Genomic DNA, 16,762 nt, shown 5'->3' with positions numbered 1-16,762 from the left:
TGCTTGAAGTCTGAAATCAGGGGGAAAATACAAATGAAGGGTAGTCTATATGTATTATTTCTATTTCCAAACAGGTTTTAGATGTTTCTCAGTGCTTTTTAATTTGTTTGCATGTTCTTCTTTTGTCTTTTCCATAAACCTTCCAGTCCCACAAATTGCTAGATTATCAACTCACACCCCAATGTATACCTCTCATCTGTCTATTTTGGTACATATGTTCACTCAACACATATGTTGTCAATGCATTTAGTGCATTTATAAACAAATTTTCAAAATTGTTCTTTCACGTGTTTCTTAAACTCTTCCTGCAATCAATGAGGCTTTCTAAATATTATATATTTAACCTTTAAAGTGATGTTACTGGAGCTTCCTTATCTGGACCATTAATCAGGAAGCTTTCCAAGAAAAGTGGTTTTATAAGTGAATAAGAAGAGAGGAGAATGAGGATGAGGAAAGACTCAGAATCACTGGAGAAGTCAACAGCTGTGCTCCAGAAAAGGCAGGCGTGCTGAATCCACCCAGCATCACATCCCTCAGTTAAGCAGGTTAGGGTCCCAGAACAGCTGCTGATCCTGTCAGTAAGGAAGGGCTTGGCCAAGATCATCACCAGCCAGAACATTACAAAAATAGAGCCATTATGTCAGCACCATGAAGCCAGGTGTTTACAAATGATGTTCTCACAAAATGCTTCCTATAGACTATTATACGTGGCAAGCATTTCACTGGGCCAAGTAAAGGTCCCTTATGAAATAGGTCCCCTACTACCACCCGAGAGCCTCACATCACATCTAAAACATAAATCCATAGAGAAATGTCTGATGTCTGCCATGCAAAAGTGAAGAATTTGCTGCCAAATGAGATCACTGTGTGACATAATACAATTGGGTCACACCCTGAGACTCCCCTTCTGAGGACACCCCACTCAAACATGCTGCTTATCATGGCAGTGCAGGCACCAGAGTGGCAGCAGCCCTAGTGCACCCAGGATCTCAACCAGGGTCACTTTACGAGTTGAGGTGGTGAACTTGAAACTCACAGTTCCACACAGATGAGTTACATGAAGAACAGCCACCACATGAAGAGAGGCGGCTAACAGGCACAGTTTCCCCAAGTTAAGGCATCCAGGCCCTCAGACAGGGAGCCCAGCATATTTCACACACACACACACACACACACACACACACACACACACACACGCACACACCAGGGGCCTTATTTATCTATCATCTATCTTCATGTCTAAAGAGCTTAGCTTTATATTCCTTAAGAGTCTGATAGCATTAGGTTCGTTCCTATTACTTCTACTTCCTAATTTTCTAGGGGATCATTAAGTATGAATTATTAGTACCTAAAAATGACAGGAAAGAACAAAAACTTTTATTTGGTCTAATACTTGATTTAACATGTTATCTCACATTTTACTATGATACTTTCCACTAAACAAAGCAGTGCTGGAAAATGAAGATTTTAAATTAAATATGTTTTAAAAATTAAGAAACAGGAATCATGGTAAAATATTCTTTTTATGTTCCAAGAAATGGTAACTGTGAGTCCCCACACATGTCTGCCTTCTGCTTTCATCTCTGAATGGAAGGCTTAGTCTCCATTGTCTTTCCATAATTTGATGAATCAGGTAGAATATGGGAGAATTCTGAAGATAATTAAGAAGGATATTTTGGAAGGTTACTTAACATTTTAAAACATTCAAATTCTACTAAAAACTTATGTAAGCCATGATGATATTTTCATTAACATATATTTATTTAATGTTAGGCAATATATAAAACAACATATTAAATGTGATTATATTTGACTGGTATAATTAGAGATGATGTTTATTTTCTTGTTTTACTTTTCAAAATATTCTCCAAATGTTACCTTTATTGAGTAAGTAATCTTAAAATTCTACTTTGAAAAGCCATCAACAGACAAGCCTGTCTATTGCTTAATTAGTGAGATAACAGTCTTCCTTCTTTTCAGTATTTTTGGCCAGACACTAAAGGTGGGGCTGGATGTAAGTAGTTTTTTTTATTGTTATGGCTCTACATTTGATCACATCCCTTCTAAAATCTGTCTTGAAGAAAACTCCAACAATAATCCCCATCCTCATAGCATTGACATATACACGCAGAAGCCACAGACACGCCACAGCCATATGTATCTATGAAACAATTCACCAGAATTGGGAGATCATACCGTAGTAAAAAGAAATCAGGAATGAGTTTCTCCACTAACCAAGAGCCAGGTGGATAGAAAGCATAAATTGGCCATAATATGATGAAATTGGAAGAAATGGATAATTAGTAGGACAGGCAGTAAGGATACTAGAACATAGTGATAATATAGTACCTGCCACTAAACTGTCATGAGAAAACAATTAAATCAGAGACTGCATATAAGGTACTTAGCACAGGCTACAGATAGTACTCAAAATACTAACGTAACACATTGTTAATAAAAGAGATAGAAGCAAAATATTGAGTTCGTTTATGGTTCAGAAAGTTATTTGCTTCAACTTTAAGACTTTTTATATTATCTTTATTTTAACTGTGTGCCACAGTTTTTAGGAGAAAGCAAATGCAAATATATGATTTGAATGAAGTGTGCAGAAACAGTAAGATGGGATGATTTTGACACTTATCCTATGTGATGAAAATGAGAGTTAATCTAAGCAGAAATTTACAGCAAAGGATAGAAACCAGATACTTCAATTGTTCCTTGTTGTTTGGACTCTCTAAGACTTTCCTCTGAATTCAGTTTATATAAGAAAATAAGTCTAAATACAATAAATAGCAATATGTCAATTTGTTCATGTGTAAAATAAATAGTATTTATATACATTTAGCATTCTATGTGAAAAATATATATAAAGTTACCTCCAATTTAGTTTGCTGTTGGTGTGGTTAGCTGTGTAGGACAATTAAAAACTGCTCATTTAAATATCACATTCCTTCTGGTGGGAAATAACCTAAATTTTAGGATAAATCCTTATAAGAAACTGAATAGCTCATTAGCACTAACCTTCCCAAAGTGAATAGACCCTATATATTCTACTTTTATTTTCTGTGTATATTAGATCAGTGTATTTAAGAGCATAATTTCAAGAGCTATTAGTAATATAAAGTAGTCCTGTATGCTCAGTGTCAATGAGATTAAGAAGGATAAGTGGTAAATGATGGAATGAATCAGATACTTCTCCTTGTAAAAATCTTTTCAAGATAGTGAATGTGCATGTTATGGTCTCCCTCCAAAAAAAGTCAAAAAGGAAAACAAAGAAACACAGACAAAATTGTGAAAAAATTTGGACAGAAAAAAACTGTTTGAACTCTAACATATAAGACAAGAGATCCGAATTCTACTGGAAGTATTAGAAAGGTTACATAAACCAGAAACGTTATGAGAAAAGTGAAAACCAATTCACAATCTTAAAGAGATAAACATAATTTTATGCTATGATTCAGCAAAAGCACATTCAAAAATTGATCTAACAAATTTCAAGCTGCATTCAAATGATTATAGCAGCTTTATTCATAATCTCCAAGATCTGTCATCTACCAAGATGCCCTTTAATAATTACATTGATAAACTGTGGTGCATCACATCCAAGCAAGCACTGGAATACTATGCAGTGATAACATGGAATGACCTATCAAGACTCATGAAGACATGGCTGAATTTTAAATGCAAATTGATAAGTTAAAAAAAAAAGTCAGTCTCAAAGACTATAACCTGTATGGTTCCATTTATACAAATTCTGAAAAGTGTAAAATTACACATACAAAAAGCACAACAAACTCCCAGTTAAATGAATTCAATGACACCCACACTGAAATACATTATAATTAAACTATCAAAAGAGAGACTATTGAAAGCAGCAAGAGGGAAGTGAATCATCATATCTAAGGGATCCTTAACAAATAGTTGACCAAATTCTTACCAAAAGTCTCAGCAAGAGGGAAGTGAATCATCATATCTAAGAGATCCTTAACAAATAGTTGACCAAATTCTCACCAAAAGTCTTTAGGATCAGGAGGCAGTGGGATGATATATTGAAAATAAAGAAAACCTAGAATTCTTTCAACCTAGAATTCTACAGCTGGAAAAATTGTCCTTAAAAATGAGGGCAAAATTATGACATTCTTGGAAATCAAAACTTAAGGCAGTTCATTGCCCCTAGATTTTCTGTATGAGAAGTGATAAAGAGAGCCTCTGACATTCAAAAAATGCTAGAGAGAAACTTGAAACTGTATGAGAATACAAAAATCTCTGATAAATGTACACAGGTACATAAAAGACAGCATTATTGTAATTTTATCTTGTAACTCCATTTTTTGTTTTCTACAAGACTTAGATTGCAAATGTATACAAAATAATTACAAATCCATGTTAGTGAACACGCAATGTGTAAAGATGTAATTTGTGAACTAAACATAAAAAGAAGATAGGATTGTACAACTTCTCTCTCTTTCTTTTTTTTTTTTTCTTTGAGACAGAGTCTCACTCCATCACCCAGGCTGGAATGCAGTGGCATGATCTTGGCTCACTGCAACCCTGCTTCCTGGTTTCAAGTAATTCTCGTGCCTCAGAAATTACAGGCAGACGTGTGCCACCACACCCAGCTAATTTTTGTATTTTTAGTAGAGACAGGGTTTCACCATGTCAGCCAGGCTGGGTATAAGTCAACTTTTCAATGCGATTGGAGTTAAATGGTTGTTAATTCAAATTAGATTAATATAACTTTAGGATAGTATGTATAATCCCCATTGAAACCACAAAAAAATATTTTTGAGTACACGCAAAAGATAAAACGCAATAAATTAGCTTTACCACCAAAAAATCAAATAAACAGAAATCAGACTGTATTGAAAGACAAACAATATACAGAAAACAGTAAATCCAGAAAGACCAGAGGTGGATACACTAACATTAGACACAATTAACTTTGAGAACTGTTATAAACGACTACAAAGGACATGTATATTGTTAAAGAGATTTATTCATCAGGAAATTATAGAAGTTATAAACATACATTTACTAAACATCAGAACTCCAAAATATACAAAGATAAAGTGAGAGAAATTAAAAGAAGAAATTGATAGGTGTATAATAAATGCTAAAAACTCGAATACTTCACTCTCAAAAATGGCTAAAATAACAGAATTTTAAAAAAATAGAGGACTTAAATATATAAGCCAATTGGACCAAACAGACAAATATAGAACACTCCACCCAAAAGGAGCAGAATACACCTTAAAGTTTTCTCAAGAGAACATGGAAGAACACTCTCCAGGATAGACCACATATTAGGCTAGAAAACAAGTTAATATATTTTCAAAGACTAAAATCATACAAAGTACTTTTCCCAATCACAATAGAATAAAACTGAAAACTTATACAAATCGGATCTAATTAAACTTAAGAGCTTCTGTACAGCAAAAGAAACAATCATTAGAGTGAACCAGCAACCAACAGAATGGGAAAAAAGATTTTTGCAAGCTACCCATCTGACAAAGGGCTAATATCCAGAATATACAAAGAACTAAAACAAATTTACAAGAAAAAAACAAAAAACCCATCAAAAAGTGGATGAAGGATATGAACAGACACTTTTCAAAGGAAGACAATTATGCAGCCAACAACTATATGAAAAAACGCTCATCATCACTGGTCGTTAGAGAAATGCAAATCAAAACCACATTGAAATACCATCCCATGCCAGTTAGAATGGCGATCATTAAAAAATCTGGAGACAACAGATGCTGGATAGGATATGGAGAAATCGGAAAGCTTTTACACTGTTGGGAGTGTAAATTAGTTCAACCATTGTGGAAGACAGTGTGGTGATTCCTCATGGATCTAGAAATAGAAATACCATTTGACTCAGCAATCCCATTACTAGGTATATACCCAAAGGATTATAAAACATTCTAACATAAAGACACACGCAGACATATGTTCATTGTGGCACTGTACAATAGCAAAGACTTAGAACCAACCCAAATGCCCATCAATGATAGACTGGATAAAGGAAATGTGGTGCATACACACCATGGAATACTATGCAGCCATAAAATAGGATGAGTTCATGTCCTTTGCAGGGACATGGATGAAGCTGGAAACCATCGTTCTCAGCAAACTGACAGAAGAACAGAAAAACCAAACACCGCATGTTCTCAGTCATAAGTAGGTATTGAACAATGAGAACACCCGGACACAGGGAGGGGAACATCATACACTGAGGCCTCTTGCGGGGTGGGGAGCTAGGGGAGAAATAGCAGGAGGTGGGAGGAATAGGAAGGGATAACATTAGGAGAAATACCTAATGTGGGTCACATGGGGATGGATGCAGCAAACCACCATGGCGTGTGTATACCTACGTAACAATTCTGCACAATCTGCACGTGTACCCCAGAATTTAAAGTATAATTTAAAAAAAGAAAAAAACCTGTAATCTAATTAAAACTGAAAATTTCACAGATTTGTGGAAATTAAACAATAAATTCTTTTTTTGTTGTTTTGAGATGGAGCTTCACTCTTTTATTGCCCAGGCTGGAGTGCAAAGGCGTGATCTCAGCTCACCACAACTTCTGACTCCTGGGTTCAAGCAATTCTCCTGCCTCAGCCTCCTGAATATCTTAGGTTACAGCATGTGCCACCATGCCCAGCTAATTTTGTATTTTTTGTAGACACTAGGTTTCTCCAGGCTGATCAGGCTGGTCTCAAACTCCCGACCTCAGGTGATCCATCTGTCTCAGCCTCCCAAAGTGCTAGAATTACAGGCATGAGCCACTGCACCCAGAGAACAACAAATTCTTAAACAACCAACAGATCAAAAAAGAAATCACAGAGAAAATTAGAAATTGCTTGAGACTACTGACAACAAAACACACGATACCAAAATTTACGGGTTGCAGCAAAAGCAGTGCTAACAGGGAAATTTATAGCCATAACCACACACATTTTTAATGAAAAAAACAATTCTCAGACCAATAACCTCATAATACAACTTAGGAAGCTACAAAAGATAAAATACACTAAGCCCCAAAAAAGCAAATATGAGCCTAGAGTAGAGATACTAACAAAATACAAACAAACGGTAGAGAAAAATCAGTAAAATTGTTACTTCTTTGAAAAAGTAAATAAAATTGACAAATCTTTAGACAGATTAACCAGAGAAAAATACAATATAACACTCAAATAGCTAAAATCAAAAAGAAAGTGGGGACATTACTACTGATTTTACAGAAATGAAAAAATTTGAAGAGGAAACTCTGAACAATTCTGTCAGTTTATCAGATAACCCAGTTGAAATGAACGAATTCTTAGATATATACTATCTACCAAACCAAATCATGATGAAATAGAAAATCTGAATAGATATATAGTAAGAAACTGAATCACTAATTTAAAACCTCACAAGAAAAAAAAAAAGTGTTGAACCAGAAGGATTTACTGAAGATGTATATACCAATCCTTCTCAAAATCTTTCAGAAAGGGAAACGGAAAATACAGAATACTCCCTCTCTTGTTCCATGAGGCCCGCCATTATACTGATAGAAAAACCAGGCAAAGACACTACAAGGAATGAAAACTACAGACCAATATTCCTCATGAATATTGATGCAGAAAAAGCCTCAGAAACATTTACCATACCAGATAATTCCTGTGGCTCGGGGCAAGATGGCCAACAGGACGCAGCCAGGTGGAACAGCTGCCACTGAGGGACCGAGATGCCAGGTGCACGTCTAACAGATATTCAGAGGGAAGGTACTGAAAGTGAACAAAGGGAAGACCCAGAAGCTAGGCTGAAAAGAGAGAAAGTTAGGAACCCTGCACAGGGACACTACACACCAGGACTCGTTCCTGGCCTCCAGTGACTTCAGGGGAACAACTGAGTTGAACTGGCAGGAAGCTACCCACTCTCACCGTAGGCCTCTGGAATCCAGGCAGGAGACCTCCTCAACCACCAGGGAGACTCCAGTTGGAAGGGAGAGCTGCTTAGAGAAGTGACAGGGCAGCACGCCAGCTGACGTGGACCCCAAAGGGTTTGGTGGGGAAGTATCTGCGGTGGAGCAGGGCCAGGGATGGCCATCTCCCTAAGCTCAACTTTCTCTCATCGAAGACTTTAGCTCTCGGGGAACCACTGGACCTGAACTCTACAGGGCAATCTTGCCCTTGAGATGGGGCCAGTCTGACCTGAGCACTCCCTGGTCAGCTGGCCTCTCTTGGGGTGTCAGTCTGGCTGTACCTGCTTGCAGGGAAAACACTGGTGCCCTTGGGACCCACATCGTAGCCTCTGTGCTGGCAGATCACAGCTGACAAGTGGAGAACCGCAATGGGGCAGCTGCCCACAATCACCCACTAGCCCATCTGCTTGCTCCACACACTGCAGCTTCCCCTGGGTTCAGAGCAACACACCATGTCACTTTGCCAGCATGTGTGTGCATGAGTGGGTTTTGCTTTCCTCTCCGCAGCAGTACATGTGAGTGTGTGCATCCCTCTCTGCCACTGCTGCAGTGAGAGTACAGTCAGCCCCCTTCTCCCTGGTGATGGCCATTGCTGTCTTGGAGCCAGCCAGCCCCACCCCTGCCAGTGTACTGCCCATGCCAGCATGTACCCTTGTGCCAACACTACCATGGGAGTGAAACTAGGCACTGAAAACAGTGGAAACTCCTGCACCACAAAAAACAACAACTTCCCACTGCACACAGAGAAAGCACACAGATCTGCACCCGCCAGCACCCCACCCAAATACCAATAATACAAGTGTGACCACACACACAGTCACCAGCAGGGACCCCCTACAGCCCCAAGCTACATTGCCTTCACAGAGGCAGATACCCTAGCACCTGCTAGAATCCTGCCCCAGTCTAAGAGTATGCAGCCTGACATGCTGCCACTGCTCCTGGCACATACAAAACAATAATGGACCCCGCTGGCACCATCCTGCTAAACACTTCGGCTGACACCACCCATCACAGTGTAGTGGCTAGGGGTCAGCGAGCACATCAGCCTCCAAAGCACAGTGGATTCCTAACCTGGGGGAGCCAAAGAACAAAGTCAAGCCTGATACAGTCCCCCCAGAGTTACAGCATGCAGGCCAGGAGTTCGGACCTGAGTGTTGGGACCCTAAAATCTTTCAGAAATGAAGTCAGTTGTCTGGATTGACCTTACACCACAATCAAAAGTTCAAGGTTATCAAATGAGATTAAAAAAAATAAAACCCATCCAAACATTGCCAACTTCAAAGACTGAAAAAACATAAGACACAAAGATAAGAAAGAAGCAATGCAAGAACTCTGAAAACTCAAAACGCCAGAGTGCCGTCTTTCTTCCAAAGGATCACACGACCTCCCCGGCAAGCGTTCTGAACTGGGCTGAGATGGATGAAATGGTAGAAATTGGATTCAAAATATGGATAGGAAGGAAGATCAATAAGATGCAGGAGTATTCTGAAACCCAATCCAAGAAGGCTAAGAGTCACAATAAAACAACACAAGAGATGACAGACAAAATACCCAGTTCAGAAGGCAATTGCTCAAAGACTTTAAAGCAGAACTACCATTCCAACCAGCAATCCCATTACGTGGCATATACCCAAAGGAATATAAACCATTCTATATTCTAAAGACACATGCATGTGTTATGTTCATTGCAGCACTATTCATAATAGCAAAGACATGGAATCAAACTCAGTGCCCATCAATGATAGCCTAGACAAAGAAAATATGGTACACGTGTACGTATACACCATGGAATACTATGCAGCCATAGAAAGGAAGGCGATCATGTCCTTTACAGGTACATAGATGAAGCTGGAGACCATTATCCTTAGCAAACTAATGCAGGAACAGAAATTCAAATACCACATGTTCTCACTTATAAATGTGAATTAAATGATAGGAAAACACGGACACCTCGAGGAGAACAGCAGACACTGGCGCCCACCACAGGCAATGGAGAGGATCGGGAAAAATCACTAATGGGCGCTATAATTAAACCCCGTGACACGAGTTTACCTATATAACAAACCTGCACATGACCCCTGAACTTAAGAGTTAAAAAGATTATGCTGGAGAAGATGCAAAGAAAAAAGAAGACTTGTATACTCTTGGTGGGAATGTAAATTAGCACAGCTGCTATGCAAGACAGTACAAAGATTTCTCCAGAAACTAAAAAACTACCATTCAATCCAGCGATCCAATTACTATGTATCTATTCAAAGGAAAAGAAATCGGTACGTCAAAGGGATGCCTGAACTCCTGAGGTTCTTGCAGTACTATTCACAATAGAAAAACTGTGTAACCTAGGTGTCCATTAATGAATAAATGCATAAAGAAAACACGCATATATGCACAATGAAGTACCATTCCATTGCAATAAAAAGAATAAAATCTTGTCATTGGCAGCAACACAGATGGAACTAGAGGTCATTATTCTAAGTAAATAAATCAAGCAGAGAAAGACAAATATTGCATGTTTTCACTCGTATGTGGGAACTACAAAAGTTCATCTATAAAGGTAGAGAGTTAATGATAGATGCCAGAGGCAGGGAAGGGTGTTCAGGGGGATAGAGAATGAAGAAATACTGGTTAATAAGTAAAAACATACAGATACATAAAAAGAGTAAGTCTTAATATTTTTTTGTATCGGATTACTTTATTTAACTGTTTTACAACTTGTCCAGTGTTACATGTAAATTTTCAGTGTTGCAAAGAAAAAAATCCTCAGTTCTGGGACAAAGGATCTCTCAGCAAAGCAATTCCTTTTACTTCCTGCAGAAAGGGGACCCCTGTTAGCAATCGTGCCATAAGAGTACAAGGTTTTAATATTCGATAGCAGAGTAAGGTGACTACAATATACAAAAATGTGTTGTATACTTCAAAATAGCTAGAAGAGAGGAACGAAAACGTTCCCAACAAAGAGGAAAGATAAATGCTCCAGGTGATGAATGCTGTAAATTTCCTAATATCCTGACTTGATCATTAACACAGTCTATTCATGTAAAAAATACTACACGTATGCAGTAAATGTGTACAAATATTACTAATCAATACAAATAACACTAGAGAGTCTTCTTAGTTCCTACATTAGTTACATTCAAGCCACACTCTTGCTGGTACATATACAGAGGTGTTGTGGCCGGGAGTGATGATGATGGAGGTGGTGGTGATGGTGATGGTGAAAACAATGATGATATATTGCTGTGAATAGACCTCTATCAAATGAGGCCTAATTATATGTCAGGCAATGTACCAATCAAATATCAGATAGTAATCCTATTTTATGCCTTAGACTAGTTTGTGATGTAAATGTTATTTTGCTCACTTTGCATTAAAGAGATTGACATTGAGAGAAGTTCAATAATATGTTCCTCAAATCAATCAAACGCTAATGAAGGAAAGTAAAAGGGGTTTGAAATGGTAAAGAAATAATCTGTGGTATGACCCCAATTGTGAGATCCTACTGTGAATCATAGGAACATGGAATTAAGCCCAAACGATTGTATAAGATTGCTAATAAAGCAGATTTGAAGAGAACCAAAAGATCCATTCACAAATATATATGCATAGGTACTTTATTCAGGGAGTGAAAGAAAAGTGACAATTGCACAGGTGGGAGAAGCTCATGCTCAGGTGACAGACAGACACAGAAAACATCAACAGAATTCTCTGATGGTTCCCAGGGAGAGAGCTGCTGCTCTTTCTTCCGAAGCTCTGGGAGCTGGAACAGCTGAGGACTTCCTTTGCTCAGTCTCTACCTGGACAGGATGGCAGCCTCAGAAAGAAAACCTTTTGCTGTCAGGGATCATCACAGGCAGATCACAGGCTAAGGGGAAAGAGGCTCCCTGTGCATCCATGGTAGGCTTTGATGAGAAGATGCAGGTGGAGCTGCAGAACTAGGTGGGCCAATTATCCTCATCCTTTCATGGGCCTGACAAATCCTGAAGCTGTTATTTGCTCTTGGGTGGACACTTTGGCTGGCAGGGTGGGGAAGGTGGCACAGGAGGACATTTCTGCTGGCACTGCTGAGGTGGGCAGGGCTCTGGACGCTTTGGTGGTGGGCAGGGCTCAGGACACTTCGGGGGTGGACATGGCTCTGGGCACTTTGGCGTGGAGCACACAGGAGGTGGCTGGCAGGGCTGCTTACACTGCTGCTGTTGGTAAGACATCCTGCTGGAGGCTCAGAACCTGAAAGAAATGATATGACAGTGTTACGGGAAGGGGTTCCTATAGAGAGAGAAGCCAAAGCTTATTTGTAATACCGTAGCATATTATTTCTCCAATTTCCAAAAATTTATTTAAACCCTTAGCTCCCTTTACATGACTATCTTCTATTTTCCACTTTAGCAAGTTGCTTCATCAGACCTGGGAAATCCTGCCTTTTCTCATACGATTTTTCCAAAGAAAAATCTCTGTAATAAAAAATTAATCATGTGATTCCACAGTCACAAGTGCAGACACCTCAGGCAATCTCACAAGCTATTCCTATCATCATTATCTGTTGTAAAGTACCAGTGGATTGACTTGGGAACAGAGCAAAGAGCTGTTCAGGAAGAATTCCAGGCCCTCACACCTGCTAAGATACAAAACTTTGAAACGGATGCCAGAAAAACATGGAAAAGAGAAAAATACCTCATCCTTTTCTCTTCTTCTAATAAACCTTTCCTATTAACATCTCTGTCCATATGGACCTATAACTCTGCATTTTTCAAAAAGCAATCTAAAACATTGTATCATATTATCTAACCCTGTGGTTCCATCCCCTAAGTACCATCAAACCAATGATCATAGTTTTGGATCCTCCAAACTTGCCGTATTCAGATTAAATTCAACATTACAGGGCACAAAAAACAGAGGAACTCAAGGAAGCAGACTCACCAGGTTCTCCAAGGCAGATCGGTGCTTGGGTGCCAGGAGTTTAGGAGTCCTGCAGCAGGGAACCTCTTTATAGGGCTTGCTACCCCACCCAGCAGGAAGTGGAACTGCCTAAAACTGGGCTGGTCCAGCAATGTCCCAACTAAAATGCAAATTTACCCATAACTGGCATGACAGGGATTCTCTAACTAGGAAATATCCTGTTCTGGGATCTCCCCACTGGATTGAGTGCTCCGAACTCATGGAGGCCCTGCCTTAGATCTCAGTTTCAGTGACTTATAGCAAAGAGGGAATTGGGGGATTCTTTAACTGGTGGTCAAGGGCTCTCTTTCTTGATTGGGGGCAATGAATCCTTCCCGTCTTACTCCCTCCCTAAATCATAAAACTTCCTGCCCTGATCCACTTCAGCTGAATGCCATATCGTTGTACATGAACCCATCTCCACCTCTACTTCCTAGTACAATTTGCCAATGTGCTAGAAGGAAGGAGAGACCTAACAACGGCCTGGATTCTGGCCCCAGACATTTTTTGCTGAGTTGTATGACCACAGACACATCAAGTCTCCTCCCTAGGATTCTAAATAGAGGAGCATCATACTTACCTCTCGGTTGGAGGCACTGACCACACCGTGCCATCTGTTTCCCCTGTTCAAGCCTGAAATTTTCTGCTCCGCCTCTGCCTTTCTCTCACAGAACTCCAGATTTTACCTATATTCCTTTTCTCTTTGAAGTTGTCTTCTACACCCCTCATAGAGGTACTTGTGTCCCAGGACGTATACCAGAGTGAGACCCAGTCTCCCCAGTATGTTTGCCACTGCTGCCATCAAGGATGTGTACTACAGCCTTTTTATTTATAAAAACACACTCTTAGTCACCACATTAGGGAAACGGAGGGAAGGGAACCAAAGTTACAAGCATTCACTTTACATCTATGTGCTGAACCATGCCTCTATGTTTCCCTGTGAACATCCTATAGAGAACAAGAAGCAAAGACTCTCAGTATCTTACTGTAAATAATTAGAAGAAGGTTTGCAAAGTAGAGAAGGACAGAGCACCTAAAGTCTGAAAACTAGAGGGAAATATAAACTAAACGTGATCCTATATGTTTGCTCTCTCTATCTCGCTTTCCTAACAAGTTTTAATCCTTGAAAGACAGTCATTTTTGTTTGTTTGTATGTTCTTCCTTTGTCTTTTCGAAAAGCCCTCCAGCCCCATAACTTGCTAGATTATCAACTCACAGCTCAATGTCTACCTCTCGTCTGTCCATTTCAGTACAGATTGTTCACGCAACACATATGTTGTCAATGTGAATGTCTTTCACATCTTCTTAAAATTCTTTCAACGGTCAATGGGACTACTACACATTGTATATTAAACATTTAAAATAATGTTGCTGGAGCATCCTCATCTGGGCCAATAATAAGGAAGCTTTCCAAGAATGTGGTTTTATAATTGGAGAAGAAGAAGGAAGAGGAAGACAAGGAAAAAGAGGAAGAGGAGTGACTCAGATCCTTTGGAGCGCTCACCAGCTATGCTCCACGTAGAGCAGGAACACTGAATCGACCCAGCATCACATCCCTCAGTTAAGCAGGCTAGGTTCCCAGAACTGCAAGTGCTCCAGTCTCTAAGGAAGGGCTTTTGGCCAAGATCGCCACTGGCCTGTCACTACAGGAACAGAGCCAACACATCAACACCTTGAGGCCAGGTGTTTCCAAACAGTGTTCTCACCAAATGCTTCCTACAAACTATTACACATGCCAAGCACAGTGGGTGAAGTAAAGGGACGTCTCTCAGTAGGTCCCCAACTATTCCCCAGATCCTCGCATCACATCTGAAACAAAAATTCTTAGAGAAATGTCTGATTTCTCCCACACAGAATTGGAGAATTTGCTGCCAAATGAGATCACCGTGAGAGATAATACAGTTTGGGTCATGCCCTTCTGAGGACTTCCCTTCTGAGGACACCCCACTCAAATAGTCTGCTTATCACAGCAGTGCAGTCACCAGAGTGGCAGCAGCCCTAGGGCCCCCAGCATCTCAGACAGGCCGGCTTTATAAGTTGAGGTGGTGAACTTGAAACTCAGAGTTCCTCACAGAAGAGCTACATGAAAAGCAGCTGCAACATGAAGAAGGGCAGCTAACAGTCGGCTTCCCCGAGTTAGGACACCCAGGCCCTGAGACATAGAGCGAGGCACGCGTGCGTGCACAGACACACACACCACACACACACAACACACACACATGCACACATACACAGACACACACATACACACCACACACACAGACACACACACACCCTGCACACACACGCAGACACAGACACACAGACACACACACCACACACACACCACACACACACATGCACACATACACACCACACAACACACACACATGCACACATACACAGACACTCATACACACCACACACACACCACACACACATGCACACACACACAGACACACACACCCTGCCCACACACACAGACACACACACAGACACACACACAACACATACACACACATGCACACATACACAGACACACACATACACACCACACACACCCTGCACACACACACAGACACATACACACACAGACACACACACCCCCACACACACATGCACACACACACACCACACACAGACACACACACGCACACATACACAGACACACACATACCACACACACAGACACACACACCACACACATACACACCACACACACAACACACACACATATGCACATACACAGACACACACATACATACCACACACACACACCCTGCACACACATGCAGGCACATACACAGACACACACACACCCCACACACATGCACACATACACACATACACACACAGACACACATACACACCATGGGTCTTTATCTATCTAACATCTATCTGCACGTCTAAAGAGCTTAGCATTATGTTCTCTAAGAGTCTGATCACCTTAAGTTCATTCCTATTACTTCTACTCCATAATTTTCTAGGGGATCATCCCGTATGAAGGAACAGACACTTCATTTTTTTGCATTTCACAAAGTATATTTGAATGTTATAGGTTATATATTCACTCATTTGTGTGTGTGTGTGTGTTTATAATGCTATGAAATTTACATCACATCCGTAGCTTTGGCTGACAGCCACGACAATCGAGATGCGTAACTGTTCCATTCCCACGAGGCTCCTCTGTTCCCCACTTAAAGCCATAACCACCCCTTGTTTCCCAGATGCTTACCTCTAGTAAATACTACTCTTTTTTCCATCTCTAGGATTTTATTATTTTAAGAATATTTGAGTGCATCTATACATCATGTAATCTTTTGAGAATTGCTGTTTTTTTTCACATAACATAATTTCGTGGTGGTCCATTCACTTTGTGCAAAGCCTTTTAAGGTTGTCTAATTATGGTAAAATATTCTTGATGTGCTCGTAGAAATGGTAACGCCAACTCCCATGCATATCTGCCTTCTGCTTGTATTTCTTTATGAAAGCTTAGTCTCCATTGTCCTTCCATGCTGAGTCTGATAAATTACAGCACGTGCATATGCTAGAATTCTGAAGATCATTAAGGTGGATGTTTTGAAAGATTATTTGATATAATTTAAAACATTCAAATTGTGCTAAAACCATATATAAAGCATGACAACATTTTCATCAACATTTATTAAAAGATAGAAAACACACGAAACAGTATATTAAATCTGATTACATATGGCTGGTGAAAGTAGAGATGATGTTTATTCTTTTGTTTTACTTTTCAAAATATTCTCCAAATATTACTTATTACTGACTAAGGAATCTTAAAATTCTACTTTGAAAAGCTGACAAGACAAATGTCTGTCCATTCCTCAGTTCGTGAAATAATGGTGTTTTTTTCTTTTCAG

At 39.8% G+C, this 16,762-nt stretch overlaps 1 protein-coding gene and 1 pseudogene across 1 annotated transcript; both read right to left on the bottom strand.

Annotated features, from left to right (window-relative positions):
• LOC105705718 (NUT family member 2F-like) overlaps positions 1-16,762 on the bottom strand; it is a 181,078-nt pseudogene that overhangs the window by 106,026 nt on the left and 58,290 nt on the right.
• On the bottom strand, positions 11,954-12,172 carry LOC135277998 (small proline-rich protein 2E-like). Its single transcript, XM_064384156.1, has one exon. The coding sequence runs from the start codon at positions 12,170-12,172 to the stop codon at positions 11,954-11,956; it is 219 nt and encodes a 72-aa protein (XP_064240226.1).

Source organism: Aotus nancymaae, unplaced genomic scaffold (genome assembly GCF_030222135.1).
Source record: "Aotus nancymaae isolate 86718 unplaced genomic scaffold, 86718_ANA_hifiasm-v0.15.2.pri h1tg000036l, whole genome shotgun sequence".
In the NCBI taxonomy this organism is placed as follows: domain Eukaryota; kingdom Metazoa; phylum Chordata; class Mammalia; order Primates; family Aotidae; genus Aotus; species Aotus nancymaae.
The sequence above is the reverse complement of the archived record's forward strand: the minus strand, read 5'-3'. Positions and strand labels throughout refer to the sequence as shown.